We start from the raw sequence: 20,712 nt of genomic DNA, 5'->3' as shown, positions 1-20,712 counted from the left end.
GTCCACGTGCACCAACAAAATGGGCTTTTGGAGAGTCGGGCGACACTGTAGCACCATTCTAAGGTTGCCTCTGAAGGTAAACAAAAAAGCGACAAATTTATCGAAGACGCAAATGACGACTGAATGGCCTGCAGTCATGTTTCCGCTCATCTACGAGACTCTTCGCGGCCAGCACAACGGAAAAAGTAAACTGCAGAACAGCGTACGAGCTCTATTCAACGAGTCTGTATAGTACGACTTGGATCACATTCGAAACATCGGAATTTCAGCACACATCGACTCCGGCAAGACGACGCTCACAGAACGAATACTATTCTATACGGGAAGAATAAAGGAAATGCACGAAGTGAGCAGGAGGACCTGACGTGAAAAATAAAAAACGAGGAAATTTCTCGAGGTCAAAGGCAAAGACGAAGTGGGAGCTACAATGGATTCAATGGAACTGGAAAGACAAAGAGGAATCACTATACAGGTAGTCATTGCTACATGTAAATCAAATACTACTAAGAGTTGTCTCGTTTTTAGTCTGCTGCCACGTACACCACCTGGAAGGAAAGCAATGTTAATATTATTGATACGCCTGGTATATTTTGTTGTAGATAGTTTTGTTCCTTAATTAATTATTGTTTCAGGTCACGTTGATTTTACTATTGAAGTAGAGCGTGCATTGCGCGTGCTTGATGGTGCAGTGCTGGTCTTGTGCGGAGTGGGAGGCGTTCAAGTAAGGAAAAATATAAGAGAAGGCGGTGTTACTATAAAATACCTAGAGTCAGACGCTGACCGTGAATCGGCAGATGAAACGCTACAATGTGCCCTGCGTTGCATTTGTGAATAAATTGGATAGGTGAGAGCAATTGCGTTATTTAGCAAGCCTAGAAACTGTTCTTGGTGGGGGTAGGCAAGGAGCTAATCCATATAGAATAGTCAGTCACATGAAGTGAGAAAATTCACGTGGGAAATGGTGTCGAGGTAATTTTTGTGTGCTCGCGAATAGATCTAAATTGCATCACAATGCCGCACTGGTGCATTTGCCTCTCGGCTTGGAGAGCGACTTCAGCGGAATCGTGGATATTATTAGACATAAGGCTATTTATTTCGAGGGTCAGAACGGGTGAGTCTTAGAGCAAGTCCGAAGAACTGAGAAGCATCTCAAGCCACTAGAGAGAACGTCAGAGAGAGTGACGTGCCTTCATTCATGAACGCGGAAGTGGCGAGCAAACGGCAGACGCTCATTGAAGCCGTGGCCAACGTAGACGATCACCTTGGGGAGCTTTTCTTAGAAGAAAAGGAACCTTCGGTAGAGGAGCTCCAAGTAGGAATACGTAGATTAACATACAGCGTAGAGAATCAGAGTTATATGATTGAAGGATGCTATACGTCGAGCCACAATCAGGCGTCAGTTTGTTCCCGTTTTCTTGGGATCTGCTCTAAAGAATAAAGGAGTTCAGGTAGTCTTTGATGAGACGGCAGCCTAGAGGTCTTTTAGTTGATTTACTGCTGGCGTAGACTCTACTAGATGGGGTATTAGAATATTTGCCAAATCCTATGGAAATCAATAATTACGCGCTGGATCCGGCAAACGACGAAGCGAGAGTTCTCATGGACGGAACGAGAGATAGCAACAATCCTTTTACTGGATTGGCATTCAAGCTTGAAGTAGAAAAAAGAACAATTTTATTATAATAAGAGAATTTTCTCCTAGGCAGGTAGATTTGGCCAATTGACGTACATGCGAGTGTATCAGGGCCAGTTGAAACGAGGAGATTTCATTGCGAACACTCGATCAGGCAAGAAAGTGAAGGTGTCTCGTCTGGTGCGCTTGCACGCAAACAAAATGGAAGACGTTCAAGAGGTCGATGCCGGCGACATAGCGGCCTTGTTTGGAATTGAGTGCAATTCTGGGGATACATTCGTAGGGGACGGAGCGCCTCGGCTAACGATGGTACACAGCAACAACGCGGCGCCGTCGTATCTATAAGCCAGTTCGTATTTATTCTTATTCCTAGGAGTCAATTCACGTGCCAGATCCTGTGATATCTCTGGCAATTTATCCAAAAGATAAGGTAGGTTGGAGAGACGATGGCAGATTTGTCTAAGGCAATTGTCTACACGTGTATTAGAATGATGCTAATTTTTCGAAAGCTTTGAATCGGTTTCAAAAAGAAGATCCCACGTTTCGCGTGTCATTTGATTCGGAAAGTCGAGAGGTATGTCCTAATAAGTGCATGTCGTGTATTTTCTCTAAAGAATTCCTTCGTACAGACCATAATATCAGGTATGGGAGAACTTCATCTCGACATTTATGCAGAAGTACGAGAAAGCGCAAACACGAAGCCAGCCAGCTCTATATTGTAATTGCAGAGAATGAGACGAGAATTTAATTGTTCCGTGACAACCGGTAAACCCAAGGTGGCGTTCAGGGAAACAATCAGCCAACCCATAGAGTATGAAGCATTTTCTGCGTGTTTGTCCTTTTGCATTGTCGTTTTAGGTTTGATTATATTCATAAGAAGCAGACTGGTGGAGCTGGGCAGTATGGGCGAATAATAGGAGAGCTATTGGTACTGGCAGGCTGGCTACTTTGTTGTATCACTTATTTAACATCGTTTAGCCGCTTTCTGAAGAGAAGCTCACTAGACTAGAATTCGACGATCAAACGGTGGGAATGAACATACCCAAAAATTTCATTCCAGCCGTAGAAAAAGTAGAAAGCGAATCGCCAAAAAAATGCTATCTCCTCACTCCCTTTCTTCAGGGATTCCAAGAAGCTTGTGAACAAGGTATGCTAACTGGACATCGAGTAGTCGGCATCAGAATGATCTTGAAAGACGGTAGATAAAACAGATAAAGGTTGTCGCCTTAGGTTTCAAACTTTCTTTGTAAGGCGTTTCTCATGCTGTCGATTCAAGTGAACTCGCCTTTAATTCGGCAGCAAAAGGAGCTCTACGACAGGGTAACGGCACAATATTTGTACATATATTGATTTAGTTTGACATTGCTTTTGTTGCAGCATTTCCAAAAGCTCTGCCTCTCATCTTAGAACCCATAATGTCAGTAGAAGTGAGTGCGCCTGAAGAATTCCAAGTAGGTGCCCTATTTCACAACACGCGCGTGCACTCGACCAGACTGCGCTGCTAAGGGATCGGTTATTGCCGGCATCAATCGACGCCGGGGCGTCATAAACGGCACGGACGCCGCTGAAGGATACTTCACTTTATACGCCGAAGTGACGATAACCCGATAACCTATTTTACCTCGTCCATCGTACCGCTTAGGTTCCTCTCAACGACATGTTTGGATACGCCACGGAGCTGAGATCGAGCACGCAGGGCAAAGGAGAATTCGCCATGGAATACGTCAAGTATCAGCCAGTGCTGCCACAAAAGCAGAGCGAAATGATTAAGGAGTACGAGCTAGCTAGGGCAAAGAAAACGAAATAGAACTCCACACCACGGTATATTGTTGTAAAAAAACGAGCTGCCCCCGGAGAATCAATTCACGTCTTAATATTTCTAAGTATGCGGCGGCAGTGCGCCGTTTTCATTTCTCCCAAAGCTTCCTCGAGCACATTGGCCATGTGAAGGAGATTGGCCGGATCGGCTTGAAGCACTTGAACGTCAGATTTGCCTTTGGAAAAACGAATCAATTTAGACAAAAGAAGAAGAAGAAAAAAACTTGGCATACCACGGTCTTTAGTATGCAATCTCATGACGATGCTGGGATCTGTTTGTCGTCTGAGACTTCTACTGGCAAGCTACGACAGCGTCTAGGTAATCGATTCTGTAGATCTCGACTTAGTCACCTGTACGTCGAGACGCCATTCTAGGTTGTGGTAGTGAGGCAAGTCCATGGACATTTCGGACAAAATTGCGCGAATTTCTTTCCTGTGTTCCAGATACAGACGAAGCATCTCGTCATTGAGATCCTCTGAAAAGCCCAGCACCATGACAGAGTCTTTGAAGTCCAATTCGGATATCTCAATATAACGGCAGCTAATGAGTAATGATTATATATACGTTTCTATCGTTTCTACCATTAATTTGGCACACTCTGTCATTAGGTACATAAGACCTTCGATACCGTGTTTCACTGTCTCTGCACTGACGCCCAATTTTTCTGCGAAAATCAAATTTTTAAATTAGTAGACACACAAGTGGCTCATATCGATCCTGAATTAGCCTACTGTACGCCTTACGAGTTGCTGAATGGTATAATTTGGGATTGACGCCCTTTCGCAGAAATTCCACGGCGATTTTGCAAAATTCTCGAACAACTACGATATGCCAAGTCGATATTAGGTCACCAAGCGAATGCACGAGCTTGCCATCTGCATCGACGTCGTTGAGGAAACTCAAATGCTCCTTGTGCTCTTCTCCTAAGACGATGAGCATCTTGAAAGTAGATCCTTACGGTCAACGTAAGCACCAGCGCGTTAGCGTTGGCGATACTAGCGAAAAACTTCGCTTTCCTCGTATGATCTCACTTGTACGAGGTCTTCGACGGCTCTCCGCCGTCTCGTCGACTTTATACCAGATGATTCTCGCTCGCGGTCCGATCAGCGTCGCCGATTACATGCGTCTAGCGCTCACAAACGCCTCCACGGGCTACTACATGAATCGCGACGTTTTCGGCGCGAAAGGCGACTTCATAACGTCGCCCGAGATAAGTCAACTCTTCGGCGAAATGCTCGGAATTTGGTGCGTTCATCTGTGGCGAGAAAACGGCGAACCGTCGTCGTTTCGGCTCGTCGAACTCGGACCGGGTCGGGGAACGCTTGCGAGCGACGTAGTCCGACTCTCCCGTCAATTTTCGGGCTTCGACGAAGCGTTGAAAGTCGACATGGTCGAAATCAGTCCCAAAATGCAAGAGCTTCAGCGAAAGGCGCTCGAGAACTTCGACAAGGACACTTCTTCATTTCGATGGTTCGACTCGATTCAAGCGCTTCCCGTCGAATCGTCGTCCTTTACGGTGTTTCTTGCTCACGAATTTTTCGACGCTTTGCCTGTGTATCAGTTCGTATTGACGCGAAGGGGATGGAGGGAGATCTTGGTCGATGTCGTCTCGAACGAGGCCGGTGGGTTTCGTTTTGTCAAGGCACCGGGTCCCACGCCGGCGCTGGGGTTTATGGAAAATCGTGTCTTACCTGCTGACTTGGAAGCTCTTGAAGTTTGCCCTTCTGCTGGATTAGTTACTCTGGAAATCTGTCGTCATCTGTCTTGTGCAAAGGGTGCTGCGCTCGTTATTGATTATGGTCGAGATGGGCCGGGTGGACTGACTCTGAGAGGTTTTAGGAAGCATTCTCTGCACGATGTTCTCTTAGAGCCAGGATCGGTTGACTTGACTGCTGACGTTGACTTTTCTTATATAAAGGAATTCGTTGGAAGTTCTGCCAAGTGTCTTGGACCCATGACTCAAAGGGAGTTCTTGAAGAAAATGGGTATTGATGTGAGACTTCGTGCACTAGAAGCGAATGCCAGTGAAGACGTAGCAAAAGATTTGCATAGTGGCTACAATATGCTGGTTGGCAGCACCGCAATGGGAAGTCGCTTTAAAGTAATGACTATCATATCAAACGGGATGGTTTACCCATACCCATTTCTAAATTGAAGAATGCACGAAGCTAAGCCAGCCTCCTAATTAATCGCACGTGATGACCAAAATTAGTGCGTTACGTCGTCGATCTTGTGACTGCTATAACTGCACCCGTGCCAGGAAGTGTCAAGATGTATTCCCACCCGTCCAGCGAAGAAACCGCTTTGCAACCTATTTCCTACGTTCCTCCATCGTCCGCCGCGACGATGAAGTCTGCGCTCGTCGCTCCGCCGTCCTACTCCGCCACCACGATCCCGCTGTGGAAAAGGAGGGCCGAAATCGCCGTCTATGTCATCGGTCTTCTCCAGCTTCTTTTCAGCGGCGCCGTGTTCTGCGCCTTCACCTACTACATCAACGTCGTCGACACGTTCGTTCCACCTGCCATCGCAGCGATGCTCGGCGACGTTCTTCTCGCCGTTTTGGGCGTCCTTTGCATGATGGCATGCAAGGGATACAAAGAGTCGAAGATGATGCCGGTTGCCGTGCTTCTGTTCTCGATTCTCCTGCTCGTTCAGTCGTGCATCATCGTCAACTATCTTGACCGGTGCTATGACAACTGGCGTCCCGACGAGCGTCACTATCAGTGCGAAACGGGTAGGGACAATCAATTTACGTCCGTTACGTTTCAGTCGCTCATGGCCAATGGGGCGTTTGGCATCATCTTTTCTTTCTGTGCCATATTTGGGTCAATAGCACTGTTAGCATGATCATGCTGATTACAGTGGTACGGACTCGCTGGCCCGCTGCTTTTCTTATTTCTTGCTGATTGCTGTTTTTGATATGAAAGTGAATCTGAAAATGTTTTGAGATGAGATGGTCTTCTAAAAGTTGTCATATTTATAAGGTGAGCTTCTATCAAATAGTCCACATTCCCTTTTTCACTGTAGAAGATATTTTCAATGAATGAAATCAATAACAACTCAAACGCTGGCTGGGAAGTATTGCCTGAGTAAAGTACGTATCGGACATCTCTGTGACTGATAAGCCTCACCTGACCGGATCTTCTGAGAATCTTGCCTGGCGTCAAACATGTCTTTTGCTGACTTCAAGAACGCAAGCTCTAATGGCGCCATTTATCGTACTAGAGTTCTTAATTGCGATGTTGAAATCGTAGCGCGACGCACGCGGAGCGAGGCGAACGGCACCATACTTATTGGCGGATTGCTATTTCAATTTCTTATCGGAATGATTGGTCTCTCGTACTACAATGGATCAATGCTATCGAGCGTTATAAACATTCTGGTTCCTATTGGGCTTTTACTACTCAAATTCTTTCGACGTCTTACTTCCTTTCGGTTCGTCACTTTCGTTAAGAAATGTGAAGCTCGTTTATTCAGTGACGTAAGGTTTCTCGTCTGCGTTTTTTTTCTTTCCTTGTTATTCGTCCTTGTCCTGGTTTGGGTGTTAGTCAAGGATTCGAGTACGGCCGGAAATTGCTTCGGCCTTAGCTGCCAGAGAAATCAACTCGTTGAGGATCTGCTGATGATGATGAGCGGTGCCCTTGCGATTGTCGTCTCTGGTTTCATCTTCGTTTCTTGTATCGCACGCATGAACGGTGCGTGCGGAATTGACTGATATGAAATCTCTTGGCTACAGATTCTTTTGTGTAAACAAAAACACAACTTCAAGTGCACACATTGAAGAAAGTGGATGCATGATAGTATATATGAGAAAAAGTTCGTCAATGCCTATTCAGTCATTTGATTGAATTCTTTCATCTGATCCGAGGTGAGCAAATCTGGTAGAAACGCCAAATCTTTAGCCTTCACTTTTTTGTAATACTGAGCCGGCAAGCGAGGGCTCCCAGAACGATACGACTCCAAAAAAGCCTTCGTATGCTCGCGATTGGAATCCAACTCCAAATCACCGCTATCAACCTTAATTAATTAAAAAAAGATATATAAAGAAATCGAGTATGATCAAAATTAGTACCTGTTTCTGAACAAATTCTGGATACGGTGTAACCGGTTTCTTTTCTAGAACAGCTTCGACGAGCTGCAGCTGCATCCACTTGGACAAGGCAACGCGACCGTGGAAACAGCGAACGATGCCACTCACCGCCGTCTGTATTTTACCTAAATCGTCAACCGAAGCGCCCTCTTTCAATGCAATCAATTCCACGGCGGAAATCGCCGTCTGAGTGTTGGCGCAGTTGCCACCAATGCGTTCGCTGGCGTGGGGATCTCCTATAGATAAATGCATGGTGCCGTCATGCAGATGGAAAAAGGGGGTCCTCTAATTGACCTGTTATTCCAGCTATGTCATATGTTCTGATCCCTGGCACGTAGACGTCGATCACTGCGCCGTCCTCGTGTTCCACTTTGACAACGCCGGCGAAGTTGATGCCCCACTGAACGTGGGTCGCCTTGACGAATTTGAACTTGATCGGACGCTTTTGTGCCGAGCTCAGATCAATGTCGGCTAAGGCGGGTATGGTCGATTTCTCGGTTTTGCCGTATTCTACTGCCGTCTCTTGGAATTCGACGAAGAGCTTCTTCTTATCGCCGTCAATGTGATAGAGATTATCGACTATAGTGAGAAAGAGCTGAAAAGCAGGTGCAAGGTGCCCGCCTCTTCTCTCCCCTCAATGCATGCAAGGAATGCAAGGAATGGAAATTGGGAACTATAACGCGAGAGACGAAGCAAAGGGATACGTCAACTTTGCTTTCAAGTGGCCACACCCCTAGTCATGTCTGATCAAGCTCTAAAACGGCTCTGTAGACTATGGCTGCATCTTAGACCACTGCACTTCATTCTATGCACTGTCCCCTGTCGAATTACCTGATCTAAGCTCGAAGGATAAGAGTGAGTCCATTGTGACGCCTTTGGAGCCATCCGCTTTTCTGAAATGATCTGGTAGCGTAGCTGGTATGACGAGAGATCCCGACATTGTTGTTGCAAGGGTGTCGACTAAAGTTTCGTCTCCTCAGCCGGGAACTCTCTGTAGCACCATATTTGGCGATTCGCTTTCGCGCCATCTCACCTGCAACCCGCCGGTCTTCGTTTGCAATGGCATCAGTCGACTACGACGAGGAAAAGGGTATGTTTGGTGCACGCTCGCTGTTTCAAGTGCAGCGAGTTCCCCCCCTGGGGGGAACACGGCCATATCGCGCCTTGTAGACAAGCTGAAGACATTCCTGAAGGACTTCTACGTCGAAGAAGGCGACGACGACGACAAACGCAAGGTTTTTAAGTACTCCGATCAACTGGTACGACAAGGGAAACCCCGCTTCGAAGAGAAACTAGCTCGAAATGCTTTGTATCAGCCCCTGCTCGCCAATCGCCAGAAATCAGCTATAACAGTCGATCTCGACGATGTAGCGGAGGTAAGAAAGAAAAAAATGAAGAGAAGTCGAATTGCGCTAAAATCGCGCGCGTCTAGAACGATCAAGATCTCGCCGATCGAATCGCGCTCGATACGAAACGCTACGTGAGCCTATTCGAGGACGCGATCGACGATCTCCTACCGGCGTATCGAGTCGGAGACGTACGTGCTACTACGCGCAAAGGAAGCGACCGAACGCGTGCTCGATTTTTCGCCTTAGCCCGCGCAAAAAGACATTCTCGACGTTTATATCGAACATCGGCTTCTGATGGAAGGAAATGCGGACGGATTACGCGACGCGCGTAATCGCTATCCACCCGAATTGCTACGACGCTTGTAAGTAATGGCGTTCGGGGGGGACCACGCCCCTCTCTCTTGAATGAATACGAATTCGCTCTTTTTTTTGCAGCGAGGTCTACTTTAAGCAGTCGTCGGCTGTCAAATCGATGTCGATACGTCAGGTGAAGGCGCAGAACATCGGGAAATTGGTCACAATTCGCGGAATCGTGACGCGATCGACCGAAGTGAAGCCGATGATGAAAGTAGCAACGTACACTTGCGATCAGTGCGGCGCCGAGACGTATCAACCGGTAGGAAAATGGAACGATCTAGAGAAAATCTCTTTGACGCAATTTTTTTTCTAACTGAAGATTCTGGGTCCTTCATTTATGCCGCTCTTTCTCTGTCCATCTCAAGAGTGTCAAACGAATCGTTCCGGCGGGCGACTCTACTTGCAAACGCGCGGTTCGAAATTTTTAAAATTTCAGGAATTGAGAATTCAGGAACATGTACAGTTAACATTAATTAATAATTAATTAATTAATGGAAGTCACGTTATTTTTTTGTATCAGAGTGATCAAGTTCCGGTTGGAAGCATTCCCCGCGGAATGACTGTCTACATCAAAGGGGAGTTGACTCGAACGGCTTTGCCAGGAGATCACGTTTGTGTGACTGGGGTTAGTCGATGAGCGGAGATTATTTCCAAATTTCAATTGATTTTTTCTCATAGGTGTTTCTTCCTCTGGTGAGAACCGGTTATAAGCAACTCGTGTCTGGCTTGACAGCGGATACGTTTCTCGATGCGCATGTGCGTTCGTTGAATTATTTTAGGATTGAAACGTGCTTCTACGTTTGTATGTTTAGCGTATATGGAAAGTGAAGAAAATGGACGATAGCGAAGCAGCGACTGACATGATAACAGATCAGGAAGTAGAAGCTCTGTGCGAAGGCAAGACACACATAATTAATTAATTATCTAATTAATATTGTTTTTTTTTCTAGAGGCGGATCTGTATGACAAGTTGGCATATTCTCTAGCGCCTGAGATTTATGGTCATGAAGACGTGAAGAAGGCGTTGCTTCTACTACTTGTCGGGGGCGTAGATCGCAATCCCCATGGCATGAAAATCCGAGGTGAAAATCAAAGTTCAAAGAAACGCTAAATATCAATTAAATTTTAGGAAATATTAATATTTTACTAATGGGAGATCCTGGCGTAGCAAAGAGTCAACTACTAGCGTATATCGACAGAGTGGCGCCAAGAAGTCAGTATACAACAGGAAAGGGAAGTTCAGGCGTCGGATTAACAGCGGCAGTGACAAGAGATCCAGTCACAAACGAAATGATATTGGGTGAGTAAATAAAATGTTAATCCGATCTCTAAATTGACTACCTCTTGGGGGGAAAATTTTAAAGAATCTTTAGATTTTGTCCTCCCGTTGAAAGAGTCATTAGATTTGAGTCCTCTTGTTGTAGGAGTTATTTGTAGAAAGACGCTCAAAATTAAGATTTGGCTCCCTGCACCGCATGTATATGTGAAGAGGGCTCTGGGATCGCGTAGAGATGCATCTGCGTATTAGAGAGCTGGGCCCCTTATCTTTGATTCTTAACGTCCTAAATATTAGAGATTAGTTCCTCATCTTTTATTCTTAGAGTTCTAAATATTAGAGATTAGGCCTTAGGGTCTAAAGTATTAGTGATCGGGCCCCCATCTTTGATTTTTAGGGTCCTCTATAACAGAGATTAGGCCACCATTATTTCTAGTGAAATTACTCATAGACCTTGTGAGTGAGATTACGACACTTCGCGATATTTCTCGAAGCTCGTCGCTCCAGCATCGATCTCCGTAGAATTCGAGGGGCTAAGCGTGTCTAGAAAAGCTATTAGAGCGACGATATCGTACAAGCGGTAAACTGGGTGTGAGAAGAACGCCATTTTGTGCGTGGGAGACCAAGAATGGCGATATTTTGGTCCTTTTTCACGCGATTCAGTCGTTTCTTCTACTAGTTGAAGTGAAATTGCAATTCTAAAGCGTTTCGTTCGCGTTGATTCGACGGATCGTTCGTTTTAGGCGAGAAAACCGCGATGCGATCGGAAAATGGCGCTATTTTGGTGCTTTCAACTCGATTCGGCTATTTCTCTTTCTAGTCTAGTCGATTGTTGGGTTATAGAACTTTTTTGATTCATGGGATCGACCAATCTTTAGTTTTGGCCGAGAAAATCTCGAAAAAAACTAACCGCCATCCTCCCCGCCGCCGCCCCCGCCCACCACACCCATCTTAGCATATTTCACTGGGCACCGGCGCTGCGCGCCGGCGCCAAGTGAAATATGCTAAGATCCTAACTACTAATGTAGAACTACGTTCGTGAACTTCGAACGCGTAGTTCGTAGAGAATCGATGCTTTTGCTCGAAATTTCGAGATTTTTCGAAGCTCGTCGCTCCAGCATCGATCTCCGTAGAATTCGAGGGGCTAAGCGTGTTTAGAAAAGCTATTAGAGCGACGATATCGTACAAGCGGTAAACTGGGTGTGAGAAGAACGCCATTTTGTGCGTGAGACCAAGAATGGCGATATTTTGGTCCTTTTTTACGCGATTCAGTCGTTTCTTCCACTAGTTGAAGTGAAATTGCAATTCTAAAGCGTTTCGTTCCCGTCGATTCGACCGATCGTTCGTTTTGGGCAAGAAAACCGAGATACGATCGGAAAATGGCGCTATTTTGGTGCTTTCAACTCGATTCGGCTATTTCTCTTTCTAGTCTAGTCGATTGTTGGGTTATAGAACTTTTTTGATTCATGGGATCGACCAATCTTTAGTTTTGGCCGAGAAAATCTCGAAAGAAACTAACCGCCATCCTCCCCGCCGCCGCCCCCGCCCACCACACCCATCTTAGCATATTTCACTGGGCACCGGCGCTGCGCGCCGGCGCCAAGTGAAATATGCTAAGATCCTAACTACTAATGTAGAACTACGTTCGTGAACTTCGAACGCGTAGTTCGTAGAGAATCGATGCTTTTGTACGACACTTCAATATTTCTCGAAGCTATTCACTCCAGCATCGATCTCCGTAGGTTTCGAAGGACTAAGCGTGTCTAGAAAAGCCATTAGGACGACGATCTCGTACTAGCGCTAAGCTAGGTGTGAGATGAACGACATTTTTTTGCGTGGGAGACCAAGAATGGCGATATTTTGGTCCTTTTTTACGCGATTCAGTCGTTTCTTCCACTAGTTGAAGTGAAATTGCAATTCTAAAGCGTTTCGATCGCGTCGATTCGACGTATCGTTCGTTTTAGGCGAGAAAACCGCGATGCGATCGGAAAATCGCGCTATTTTAGTGCTTTCGACGCGATTCGGCTATTTCTCTTTCTAGTCTAGTCGATTGTTGGGTTATAGAACTTTTTTGATTCATGGGATCGACCAATCTTTAGTTTTGGCCGAGAAAATCTCGAAAAAAACTAACCGCCATCCTCCCCGCCGCCGCCCCCGCCCACCACACCCATCTTAGCATATTTCACTGGGCACCGGCGCTGCGCGCCGGCGCCAAGTGAAATATGCTAAGATCCTAACTACTAATGTAGAACTACGTTCGTGAACTTCGAACGCGTAGTTCGTAGAGAATCGATGCTTTTGCTCGAAATTTCGAGATTTTTCGAAGCTCGTCGCTCCAGCATCGATCTCCGTAGAATTCGAGGGGCTAAGCGTGTTTAGAAAAGCTATTAGAGCGACGATATCGTACAAGCGGTAAACTGGGTGTGAGAAGAACGCCATTTTGTGCGTGGGAGACCAAGAATGGCGATATTTTGGTCCTTTTTTACGCGATTCAGTCGTTTCTTCCACTAGTTGAAATGAAAATGCAATTCTAAAGCGTTTCGATCGCGTCGATTCGACGGATCGTTCGTTTTGGGCAAGAAAACCGAGATACGATCGGAAAATGGCGCTATTTTAGTGCTTTCAACTCGATTCGGCTATTTCTCTTTCTAGTCTAGTCGATTGTTGGGTTATAGAACTTTTTTGATTCATGGGATCGACCAATCTTTAGTTTTGGCCGAGAAAATCTCGAAAGAAGCTAACCGCCATCCTCCCCGCCGCCGCCCCCGCCCACCACACCCATCTTAGCATATTTCACTGGGCACCGGCGCTGCGCGCCGGCGCCAAGTGAAATATGCTAAGATCCTAACTACTAATGTAGAACTACGTTCGTGAACTTCGAACGCGTAGTTCGTAGAGAATCGATGCTTTTGTACGACACTTCAATATTTCTCGAAGCTATTCACTCCAGCATCGATCTCCGTAGGTTTCGAAGGACTAAGCGTGTCTAGAAAAGCCATTAGGACGACGATCTCGTACTAGCGCTAAGCTAGGTGTGAGAAGAACGACATTTTGTGCGTGGGAGACCAAGAATGGCGATATTTTGGTCCTTTTTTACGCGATTCAGTCGTTTCTTCCACTAGTTGAAGTGAAATTGCAATTCTAAAGCGTTTCGATCGCGTCGATTCGACGGATCGTTCGTTTTAGGCGAGAAAACCGCGATGCGATCGGAAAATCGCGCTATTTTAGTGCTTTCGACGCGATTCGACTATTTCTCTCTCTAGTCTAGTAGATTGTTGGGTTATAGAACTTTTTGATTCATGGGATCGACCGATCTTTAGTTTTGAGCGAGAAAATCGCGAAAAAACCAGCCACCTCCTCCCCCGCCCACCTCACCCATCTTAGCATATTTCACTTGGCCCCTTATCTTTGATTCTTAGGGATGCATCTGCGTATATTAGAGAGCTGGGCCCCTTATCTTTGATTCTTAGAGATGCATCTTCGTATATGAGAGAGCTTAGCTCCTTATTCACCGAAAGATTTCAAACTTTGGAACATAGTCCTTTAGTCACGAATATATTGTTTTCCCAGAGGGCGGTGCTTTGGTCTTGGCGGACCAAGGAATCTGTTGTATTGACGAATTTGATAAAATGATGGAAGGAGATCGTACGGCCATCCACGAAGTAATGGAGCAACAGACAATCTCCATTGCAAAGGTACTTTTTAGTTTCCCTTTTCGTAGAAATAGAAAGGGTTTCTTTTGACTATTGTTACTTCTTCTAAGGCCGGCATTATGACGAGTTTAAATGCACGCGTTTCGATTCTCGCAGCAGCCAATCCAGCCTACGGTCGCTACAATCCAAGAAAAAGTGCGGAGGCGAACATTCAACTTCCCGCGGCTCTACTATCGAGATTTGACCTGCTCTGGCTTATTCAGGACAAACCAGATCCGGAAAACGATCTCAGGCAAGAAAATTTATGAGGGATGATAGAGTCTTTATTATTATTATTAGACTTGCTCAGCATATAACGTACGTGCATCAGCATTCCGTTCAACCGCCGTCGCACTTCAACCCACTGGATATGAAACTGATGAGGTGAGTATTTCGATTTTAGCGTTTTTGTTTCCTATTTCTTTGCGCCTTTAGCCGCTACATTGCCTTGTGCAAGACGAAGCAGCCCGTCATTCCGGAAGCGTTGAGCGAGTATATTACAGGCGCCTATGTGGAGATGAGGAAAGAGGCGAGAAATGAGGACAGCAGTTTTCGCAACACCTACATCTCAGCTCGGACCCTACTTGCTATACTGCGACTCTCAACCGCCTTGGTAAGAATGTACCTTGCCAGGTTGTTTTTAAAGAATCTGTTATTACTCTTAGGCTCGTTTGAGGCTGGCTGAGGTTGTGGAGAAGGAAGACGTTAATGAGGCAATGAGACTAATGGAAATGTCCAAGTTTTCGTTGTATGCCGAAGACAGGGTGACTCGAAGAGTGAGACCCATCGATGCTGTCTATGGAATTATTCGCGAGATATCAGACAAGCAGACTATTAAGTAAGTTCATTATTTAGTACATATTTTTTTGAGTGGGGTGTTTTGATAGGGTGGAAGAGGCTCGTCAGCGGATTCTGGCAAAGGGATACACTGCCGCTCAATTTGACGAGTGTTTGGAGGAGTACGAGCAATTGAACGTGTGGCAAGTCAATCAGTCGAAAACTAAAATCACGTTTGTTTGACGCGTCGAGAATAGAGCAATTTGAGGGTGATGCATCACCATATGTAGTAGTGTACTACTGCTAGACTTGCTTCTACTGGTCTCTTAAATAAGACATTCAACTTGTGTAAGGTCTTGGAGCTCAACGAATGAATCGACTGCGCGAGAGCTGCGCGAGTGCGTTTCCTTCCGCGCGCCGCGCGCTTTAGCCAACACGTCACGTTTTCTCGCTATACGGGAGCGCGGTCGGGGTGAAGTAATGCCAAGGATGCATACGTTATCCTTCGTTCTCGTCGTTCTCTCGCTATTTGCGCTTTCGTCCAGCTTCTATCTGCCGGGAATGGCGCCGGTCTCCTTTTGTCGCGAGGAGAAAGCCGACGAGAAAAAGTGTCCCGTAAGTCGTTCGCGTTCCTCTCGTTCGCTCCCCTCTCATCGACCCGACCGCTCGCTCTCGCGCGTTTTGCAGTCAGACATCAAAGTCTTCGTGAACGCTCTCGACTCGGAGGAATCGGCGCTGCCTTACGAGTACACAAAGTAAGTGTGACGTCACCTCCGGCCATGGCAAAGAAGAAGAAGAACCCTTCTTCAGATTCGACTTCTGCCAAGTGAAGGAAGCCGCCAAGAAAAAATCGGGCCCAGCAGAAAACTTAGGACAGGCGAGAGCATACCGTTATGTTTTCTAATTATCGAATAATGTAATATTCTTATTTAGGTCGTCTTTGGCGAAAGAATTCGACCTTCTCCCTACAACGTAGCCCCCCCCGTTCGTTCCCTTTGTCTAAGTCACTAATTCGATCTTTTTTTCTCTCCCGGAAGTTTTCCTTTGGCGAGAATAAAACTTGTATTCCCTGTTGCACGAAGGCTTTCAAACAGGGCGACAATTCGGAAAAGCGCTTGAAAGAGTTGCAGAAACTCGTGATCCTTAATTATCAGCAGCATTGGTAAAAAGGCAACGGGTCTATATTCCTCGAATATTCTAACCACCGGTACTCTACGCATATTTAGGATTATTGATAATATGCCGGTGACTTGGTGCTATGACGTCGAAGACGAGGAAAAAGCCCTACTGTTCGACGGGTTTTCCCGTCGGTTGCTATGTCGATAAACAAGGAAATCCACAGGGAGCGTGTGTAGCATTTGTAAGAAGACAATTTGTCATTCGAGAAATTCTAACCTTTTTTCTCTTGATTCAGCCTAAAATGAAAGAAGCGAACACCTACTACATATTTAATCACGTGAACATTTTGATCACCTATCACAGCGGCGAAACGGAGAACTGGGATGGAAATCGACTTCTCAGCGCTAAAGTCTTTCCTCAAAGGTGCCTCTATTGGGGGCCCCCAACGGAGACGAAAGAGTCATTTTTCGTTACAGTATTTATCAAAACCCGGACGAGAAAGCGAAACCCGTTTGCGTTTATCCAAGCTCGTTGACCAAAGTGCCCGAAGATCCTGCACCTCAACCGCTGAAGTTGGACGAAAAAAGCAAGGAGCTTACGATCAAGTTCACCTACTCCGTCTTTTTTGTCGTACGTTAGCTAAAAAACGGAGAGAGGGCTGAACGAGAGATTGTCGTCTTTTTGCAGGAAAACAATAAGCACTCTTGGGCTTCTCGTTGGGATTACATTCTCGATTCTATGCCTCATACGTCGATTCAGTGGTTTAGGTGAGCGAAACGGAGAGCGTAGTATTGAATTTTCTTAAATTCATATCTGCTCCTAGTATTGTAAACTCGTTTGTAATCGTCCTGTTTCTATCTGGCATGATGGCCATGATTTTGATGAGAACCCTGCACAAGGACTTGGCTCGATACAACCAGGAATTATCAGTATGTGAACGCTTTTGGAAAAAGAAATCATGTAGTGCTCTTCTTATAAGAGCTTCTCTGTGTTCTCTAGGAGGACGTTCAGGAAGAATTCGGTTGGAAGCTGGTGCACGGCGACGTCTTTCGACCTCCGTCGCAAGGCATGCTTCTGTCCGTCATGGTCGGAAGCGGAGCTCAAATTGGAATGATTGGGCTGACTGTTATACGTAAGTTCCTAATACCGTCTAGACATAGATGTTTGATCTCACTGGTTCATCAGTGTTTGCCTGTTTTGGTTTCCTTTCGCCGGCCAACAGAGGTGCCCTAATGACGACGGCTCTGGTAGGTTTACGTAGTGTTTTTTATGCTGCCTCCAGCTTTGCCTTTAGGTCTTGTTCGTTCTTCTTGCGGCTCCTGCGGGTTATGTGTCAGCTAGAATCTATAAATGTGGGTGTTACGCGTTGCGTAGCGCTGGGGCTTAGTCTATATATGCGTTTTCAGTGTTTTCGGGGGAGAAATGGAAGACTAACATGCTGTTTTCGGCCTTTCTGATACCGGGGTACGCTTCGTTGAGACGCCTATTTCGTCTTTTTTTATATATTCGATTTAGGATCATGTTTGGAATTTTCTTTTTTCTGGATCTTCTTCTCTGGGGTGAACAGTCGTCAGCCGCCGTGCCGTTTACGACTCTCCTCGCTCTGCTCTTTCTGTGGTACGCATGCACGGCTACAACAAAAAAAAGCAGTGGCGAATTTCGGGGGGTTATACTTAGGTTTGGAATTTCGGTTCCCCTGACGTTCGTTGGTTCTTACATCGGCTTTAAGAAACAAGTACGTACGCAGGAAATATTGCTAAGGATTCAAACACCCCAACTTTTCTCTAGCCGATCTCAGTTCCCGTTAGAACTAATCAGATTCCTAGGCAAATACCCGATCAGGTATGCAATCTCTCACAAAGTCTGGGTGTCTCTATTTGATCGATTAGCCACTGTACACTCGTCCTGTACCGGGCATCATAATGGGAGGTGTTCTGCCATTTGGCTGCATTTTCATTCAGTGCTATTTTATTTTCAACAGCATATGGTAAGCCGAGACTGTTCCCTCGCCTTTGTTAATTATAGTCGATTGTCTGCCTCCAGGTCGCATCAGATCTACTACATGTTTGGTTTTCTCTTCGTCATCGTTCTCATTCTTCTCATCACGTGCTCAGAAACGGCCATTCTCCTCTGCTACTTCCACCTCTGCGCAGAAGTACGTCACAGGCTCTCGTAATAATAAACCAAAATAATTTTTTCTCAGGATTACCATTGGTGGTGGAGGTCGTTTTGACAACGGGCAGCACATCGTTCTATCTCTTTTTCTATGCCCTGTACTACATGCACTATCAGCTCCATCTAGAGGGAAAGGCCAGCCACGTTCTTTTCCTTGGCTACATCACCCTCATAACGCTCCTCTTCTTCCTATTCACTGGTACGAAGGAGGACTTTGATTCTCGCAGTCGCTAACCGGGATTCGTTTTTAGGTTGCGTTGGCTTTCTCTCCTGTTTCTGGTTCGTTAAAAAAATCTACTCCGTCGTCAAAATTGACTGATGCTGCAGCATGGGTGTGCGTGTGCGTGTGTTTCTTGTCCTTCATTATCATATACACAACTTAGTATGACAAGAAAAAAAAAACGGACGAAAAAATGCTACAAACGTCGTGTTCACTAACTCGGTTTGATCCAAAACGACAATTTCGCTCTCTCTTTACCCTTTCTATTCAGAATCTGCTTCTGGGAGACCTTCGAGAGTCGCTCCTCTTCTCGCGCTTGCTTCTGCCGTTCCTCCTCTCGCACGCGCTGCTCCTCGACCAACCTCAGCCTCTCCTCCTCCTAAGAAAAGTCAGTATTTTTAAAAAAAAAAGTCTATGAGATTCTTTCCCGTAGTACGTACCTGTTTCTTTTTCGCTTCGACTAACTTCTTGTTGTTCTCCTCGATGATCTTCTCGAGTTCAATTTTCTGCTGCTGCTTCTCCGCCTGAGACACACAGAGCGAAGAGTCACAACTCACTCGTTCAGCAAAAAAGAAACGGAGTAAACAACGGGCGCACGACCGATCGAACGAATGCGAATTCGCTCTCAGTCGCGTTACAAACCCTCTCACATTGGAGAATTCTACCGGTTCTTCGTCTCTCCGGCCTCTGCGCATACGGTGAGACCGAGTTTTAGCCTGCTGCTATATAATGAGCGTGTGGAACAACGTTTAGATATCCATCAATCAGAAAAAAACGGACACAGAGAGGACATGCTCGTGGCATCTTCACCTCCTTTCGTCGCTCCGTCTCTTCCGCTTCTTCGCGCTTGCGTGCTATGTCGTCGAGCCATTGTCGTTCCATAGTCGCTTTTGCTCGTCGACTCTCCGCTGGACTTCCTTTTCGATTTCGTCTTTCCGACGTTCGAGTTCCTCTGCTACTCGTCGCGCAATTTCGACCTCGATACGCCTTTCAATCTCTTCCTGAATGTGCTGTTTTTCCTGTTCCTCCTTGCGCCTATACAGGTATCAACATAGGGGGCCCCTCACTTTTTTTTCCGCGTCACTTTTATACGTACCTTTTCTCCCTTTCCTGTTCTTTTTCCTCGTCTACTTGACGCCATTCGCGTCTCGTTACGTCTCGCCCGAACTCGTCCACGATTCGATCGTGTCGACGCGACGACGACGGCGACGTCTTTCGACGTCGCGACGGCGTGCGCGAACGCGAACGGCGACGCGAACGCGAACGCCGCGCTTCCGTCGAGTCCTTCGCGACGGGCGAGTTCGAACGCGAGCTGTGATGGCTTTTGTGCTTTTTTCGTCGCTTCGAACGGTGCTGTAACGGGCTCCGCGAACGACTGCGAGATCTCGTTGCGTCCGCCATTATTGGGGTCCCCGAATGATGGTTTGTGGCGAAAGCGAGTGGCTTATTGACTCGGACGCATGCAAGTATATTTATGCAGAATGCGTAAAAAAGATGCAGTAGACCCGTCTACGTGTTCTACGCCGAAAAAACTCTGGCTTGTACAGTGTATCTTCGAAATTCGGTCCGAGTGCTTCTTCGTCGAGAAAAGAACCTAAAAAACAAAAGCCATTATCTGTTCAATTTATCCGCAGACGTACCTTGTTGTCCTGCGTTCGTATTGGCGTAATCCAGGCTACACCGCGTGGAGGTTCGAACGCTGAGTAGCCCAAAAATTTTTGAGAGCGAGCCGTGGCATCATAGGCTCAATCACGACGGTGCGGCCTAGGATCGAGAACGGCTCTCCCACACCGTCCCCCCGACCTCGTTGCACCGTGACCCATGGGGCCATAGTCCTTCGCTTGAGAGGAAGCGGGACTACCGGATTGAGGGAAGGCGCCGAACGTGAGTCCACACACAGTCATATAGTCAACATCGTGGTTTGATTTGGTTCTGGGAAGTCCAGGCCATCTTCGGCTATAGGTCACTAAACCGAGTGAGAAACAGCCACGAGACACTGGGCCCCCCACACGTTTCTTTGGCGAGAAAGTGGACTGATCTGAGCTTGACGTCCACTCGGTATAACGCGGAACGCCAAGCTTCGCAACCCAAGCCAGCCTAGTCAGACAGCCTCCCTTAGTCTTGCGGCGGTGGCTAGCACACGCTGCAATTCCAATACCCATTAACCCCTCCCTTGTATGTATTTATGTTTTAGTTGTTGTTGTT

At 46.4% G+C, this 20,712-nt stretch overlaps 7 protein-coding genes across 7 annotated transcripts; 4 read left to right on the top strand and 3 right to left on the bottom strand.

The window, feature by feature from the left end:
• The first annotated feature begins 4 nt into the window (after positions 1-4).
• On the top strand, positions 5-3,750 carry LOC136195331 (elongation factor G, mitochondrial-like). The gene is made up of 24 exons (XM_065984643.1): positions 5-76; positions 135-185; positions 233-346; positions 398-472; positions 526-583; positions 633-721; positions 768-844; positions 899-937; positions 995-1,111; positions 1,162-1,312; positions 1,368-1,448; positions 1,507-1,656; positions 1,703-1,942; positions 2,007-2,063; positions 2,121-2,207; positions 2,263-2,310; positions 2,362-2,444; positions 2,492-2,561; positions 2,612-2,704; positions 2,756-2,831; positions 2,885-2,953; positions 3,011-3,084; positions 3,140-3,226; positions 3,276-3,750. The coding sequence occupies exons 1-24, from the start codon at positions 20-22 to the stop codon at positions 3,438-3,440; spliced, it is 2,208 nt and encodes a 735-aa protein (XP_065840715.1). The 5' UTR covers positions 5-19; the 3' UTR covers positions 3,441-3,750.
• Positions 3,438-4,417, bottom strand: LOC136195332 (COMM domain-containing protein 2-like). Its single transcript, XM_065984645.1, has 6 exons — positions 4,325-4,417; positions 4,196-4,273; positions 4,034-4,116; positions 3,803-3,976; positions 3,685-3,754; positions 3,438-3,627 (listed from the first exon to the last, which is right to left on the bottom strand). Exons 1-6 carry the CDS (start codon positions 4,389-4,391, stop codon positions 3,497-3,499), a joined length of 603 nt encoding a protein of 200 aa, XP_065840717.1. The 5' UTR covers positions 4,392-4,417; the 3' UTR covers positions 3,438-3,496.
• Positions 4,418-4,454: 37 nt separating this feature from the next.
• Positions 4,455-6,404, top strand: LOC136195065 (protein arginine methyltransferase NDUFAF7, mitochondrial-like). Its single transcript, XM_065984328.1, has one exon. It carries the CDS (start codon positions 4,474-4,476, stop codon positions 5,605-5,607), a length of 1,134 nt encoding a protein of 377 aa, XP_065840400.1. The 5' UTR covers positions 4,455-4,473; the 3' UTR covers positions 5,608-6,404.
• Positions 6,405-7,164: 760 nt separating this feature from the next.
• On the bottom strand, positions 7,165-8,535 carry LOC136195066 (uncharacterized). Its single transcript, XM_065984329.1, has 4 exons — positions 8,374-8,535; positions 7,837-8,121; positions 7,525-7,778; positions 7,165-7,469 (listed from the first exon to the last, which is right to left on the bottom strand). The coding sequence occupies exons 1-4, from the start codon at positions 8,480-8,482 to the stop codon at positions 7,281-7,283; spliced, it is 837 nt and encodes a 278-aa protein (XP_065840401.1). The 5' UTR covers positions 8,483-8,535; the 3' UTR covers positions 7,165-7,280.
• Positions 8,536-8,537: 2 nt separating this feature from the next.
• Positions 8,538-15,349, top strand: LOC136195064 (DNA replication licensing factor mcm7-A-like). The gene is made up of 18 exons (XM_065984327.1): positions 8,538-8,632; positions 8,713-8,801; positions 8,859-8,918; positions 8,975-9,079; positions 9,138-9,253; positions 9,327-9,507; positions 9,568-9,705; positions 9,769-9,873; positions 9,927-10,004; positions 10,061-10,145; positions 10,199-10,330; positions 10,378-10,548; positions 14,095-14,219; positions 14,288-14,469; positions 14,517-14,600; positions 14,652-14,829; positions 14,882-15,054; positions 15,104-15,349. Exons 1-18 carry the CDS (start codon positions 8,602-8,604, stop codon positions 15,234-15,236), a joined length of 2,166 nt encoding a protein of 721 aa, XP_065840399.1. The 5' UTR covers positions 8,538-8,601; the 3' UTR covers positions 15,237-15,349.
• Positions 15,350-15,441: 92 nt separating this feature from the next.
• LOC136195153 (transmembrane 9 superfamily member 2-like) lies at positions 15,442-18,764 on the top strand. Its single transcript, XM_065984425.1, is given in 23 exon segments — positions 15,442-15,608; positions 15,681-15,748; positions 15,804-15,870; positions 15,927-15,965; positions 16,031-16,155; positions 16,220-16,271; positions 16,273-16,353; positions 16,408-16,535; positions 16,589-16,742; positions 16,800-16,879; positions 16,936-17,041; positions 17,112-17,244; positions 17,298-17,359; positions 17,407-17,464; positions 17,519-17,576; positions 17,628-17,729; positions 17,790-17,847; positions 17,901-17,954; positions 18,002-18,099; positions 18,156-18,267; positions 18,316-18,340; positions 18,343-18,486; positions 18,539-18,764. Coding segments are annotated over 23 exon segments (2,007 nt in total). The 5' UTR covers positions 15,442-15,473; the 3' UTR covers positions 18,607-18,764.
• On the bottom strand, positions 18,633-19,910 carry LOC136195154 (arginine and glutamate-rich protein 1-like). The gene is given in 5 exon segments (XM_065984426.1): positions 18,633-18,886; positions 18,948-19,031; positions 19,318-19,391; positions 19,394-19,542; positions 19,604-19,910. Coding segments are annotated over 5 exon segments (777 nt in total). The 5' UTR covers positions 19,909-19,910; the 3' UTR covers positions 18,633-18,721.
• Between the last annotated feature and the right edge of the window lie 802 nt (positions 19,911-20,712).

The sequence above is a fragment of the Oscarella lobularis genome, chromosome 14, assembly GCF_947507565.1.
Source record: "Oscarella lobularis chromosome 14, ooOscLobu1.1, whole genome shotgun sequence".
NCBI classification, from domain to species: Eukaryota; Metazoa; Porifera; class Homoscleromorpha; order Homosclerophorida; family Oscarellidae; genus Oscarella; species Oscarella lobularis.
The sequence above is the reverse complement of the archived record's forward strand: the minus strand, read 5'-3'. Positions and strand labels throughout refer to the sequence as shown.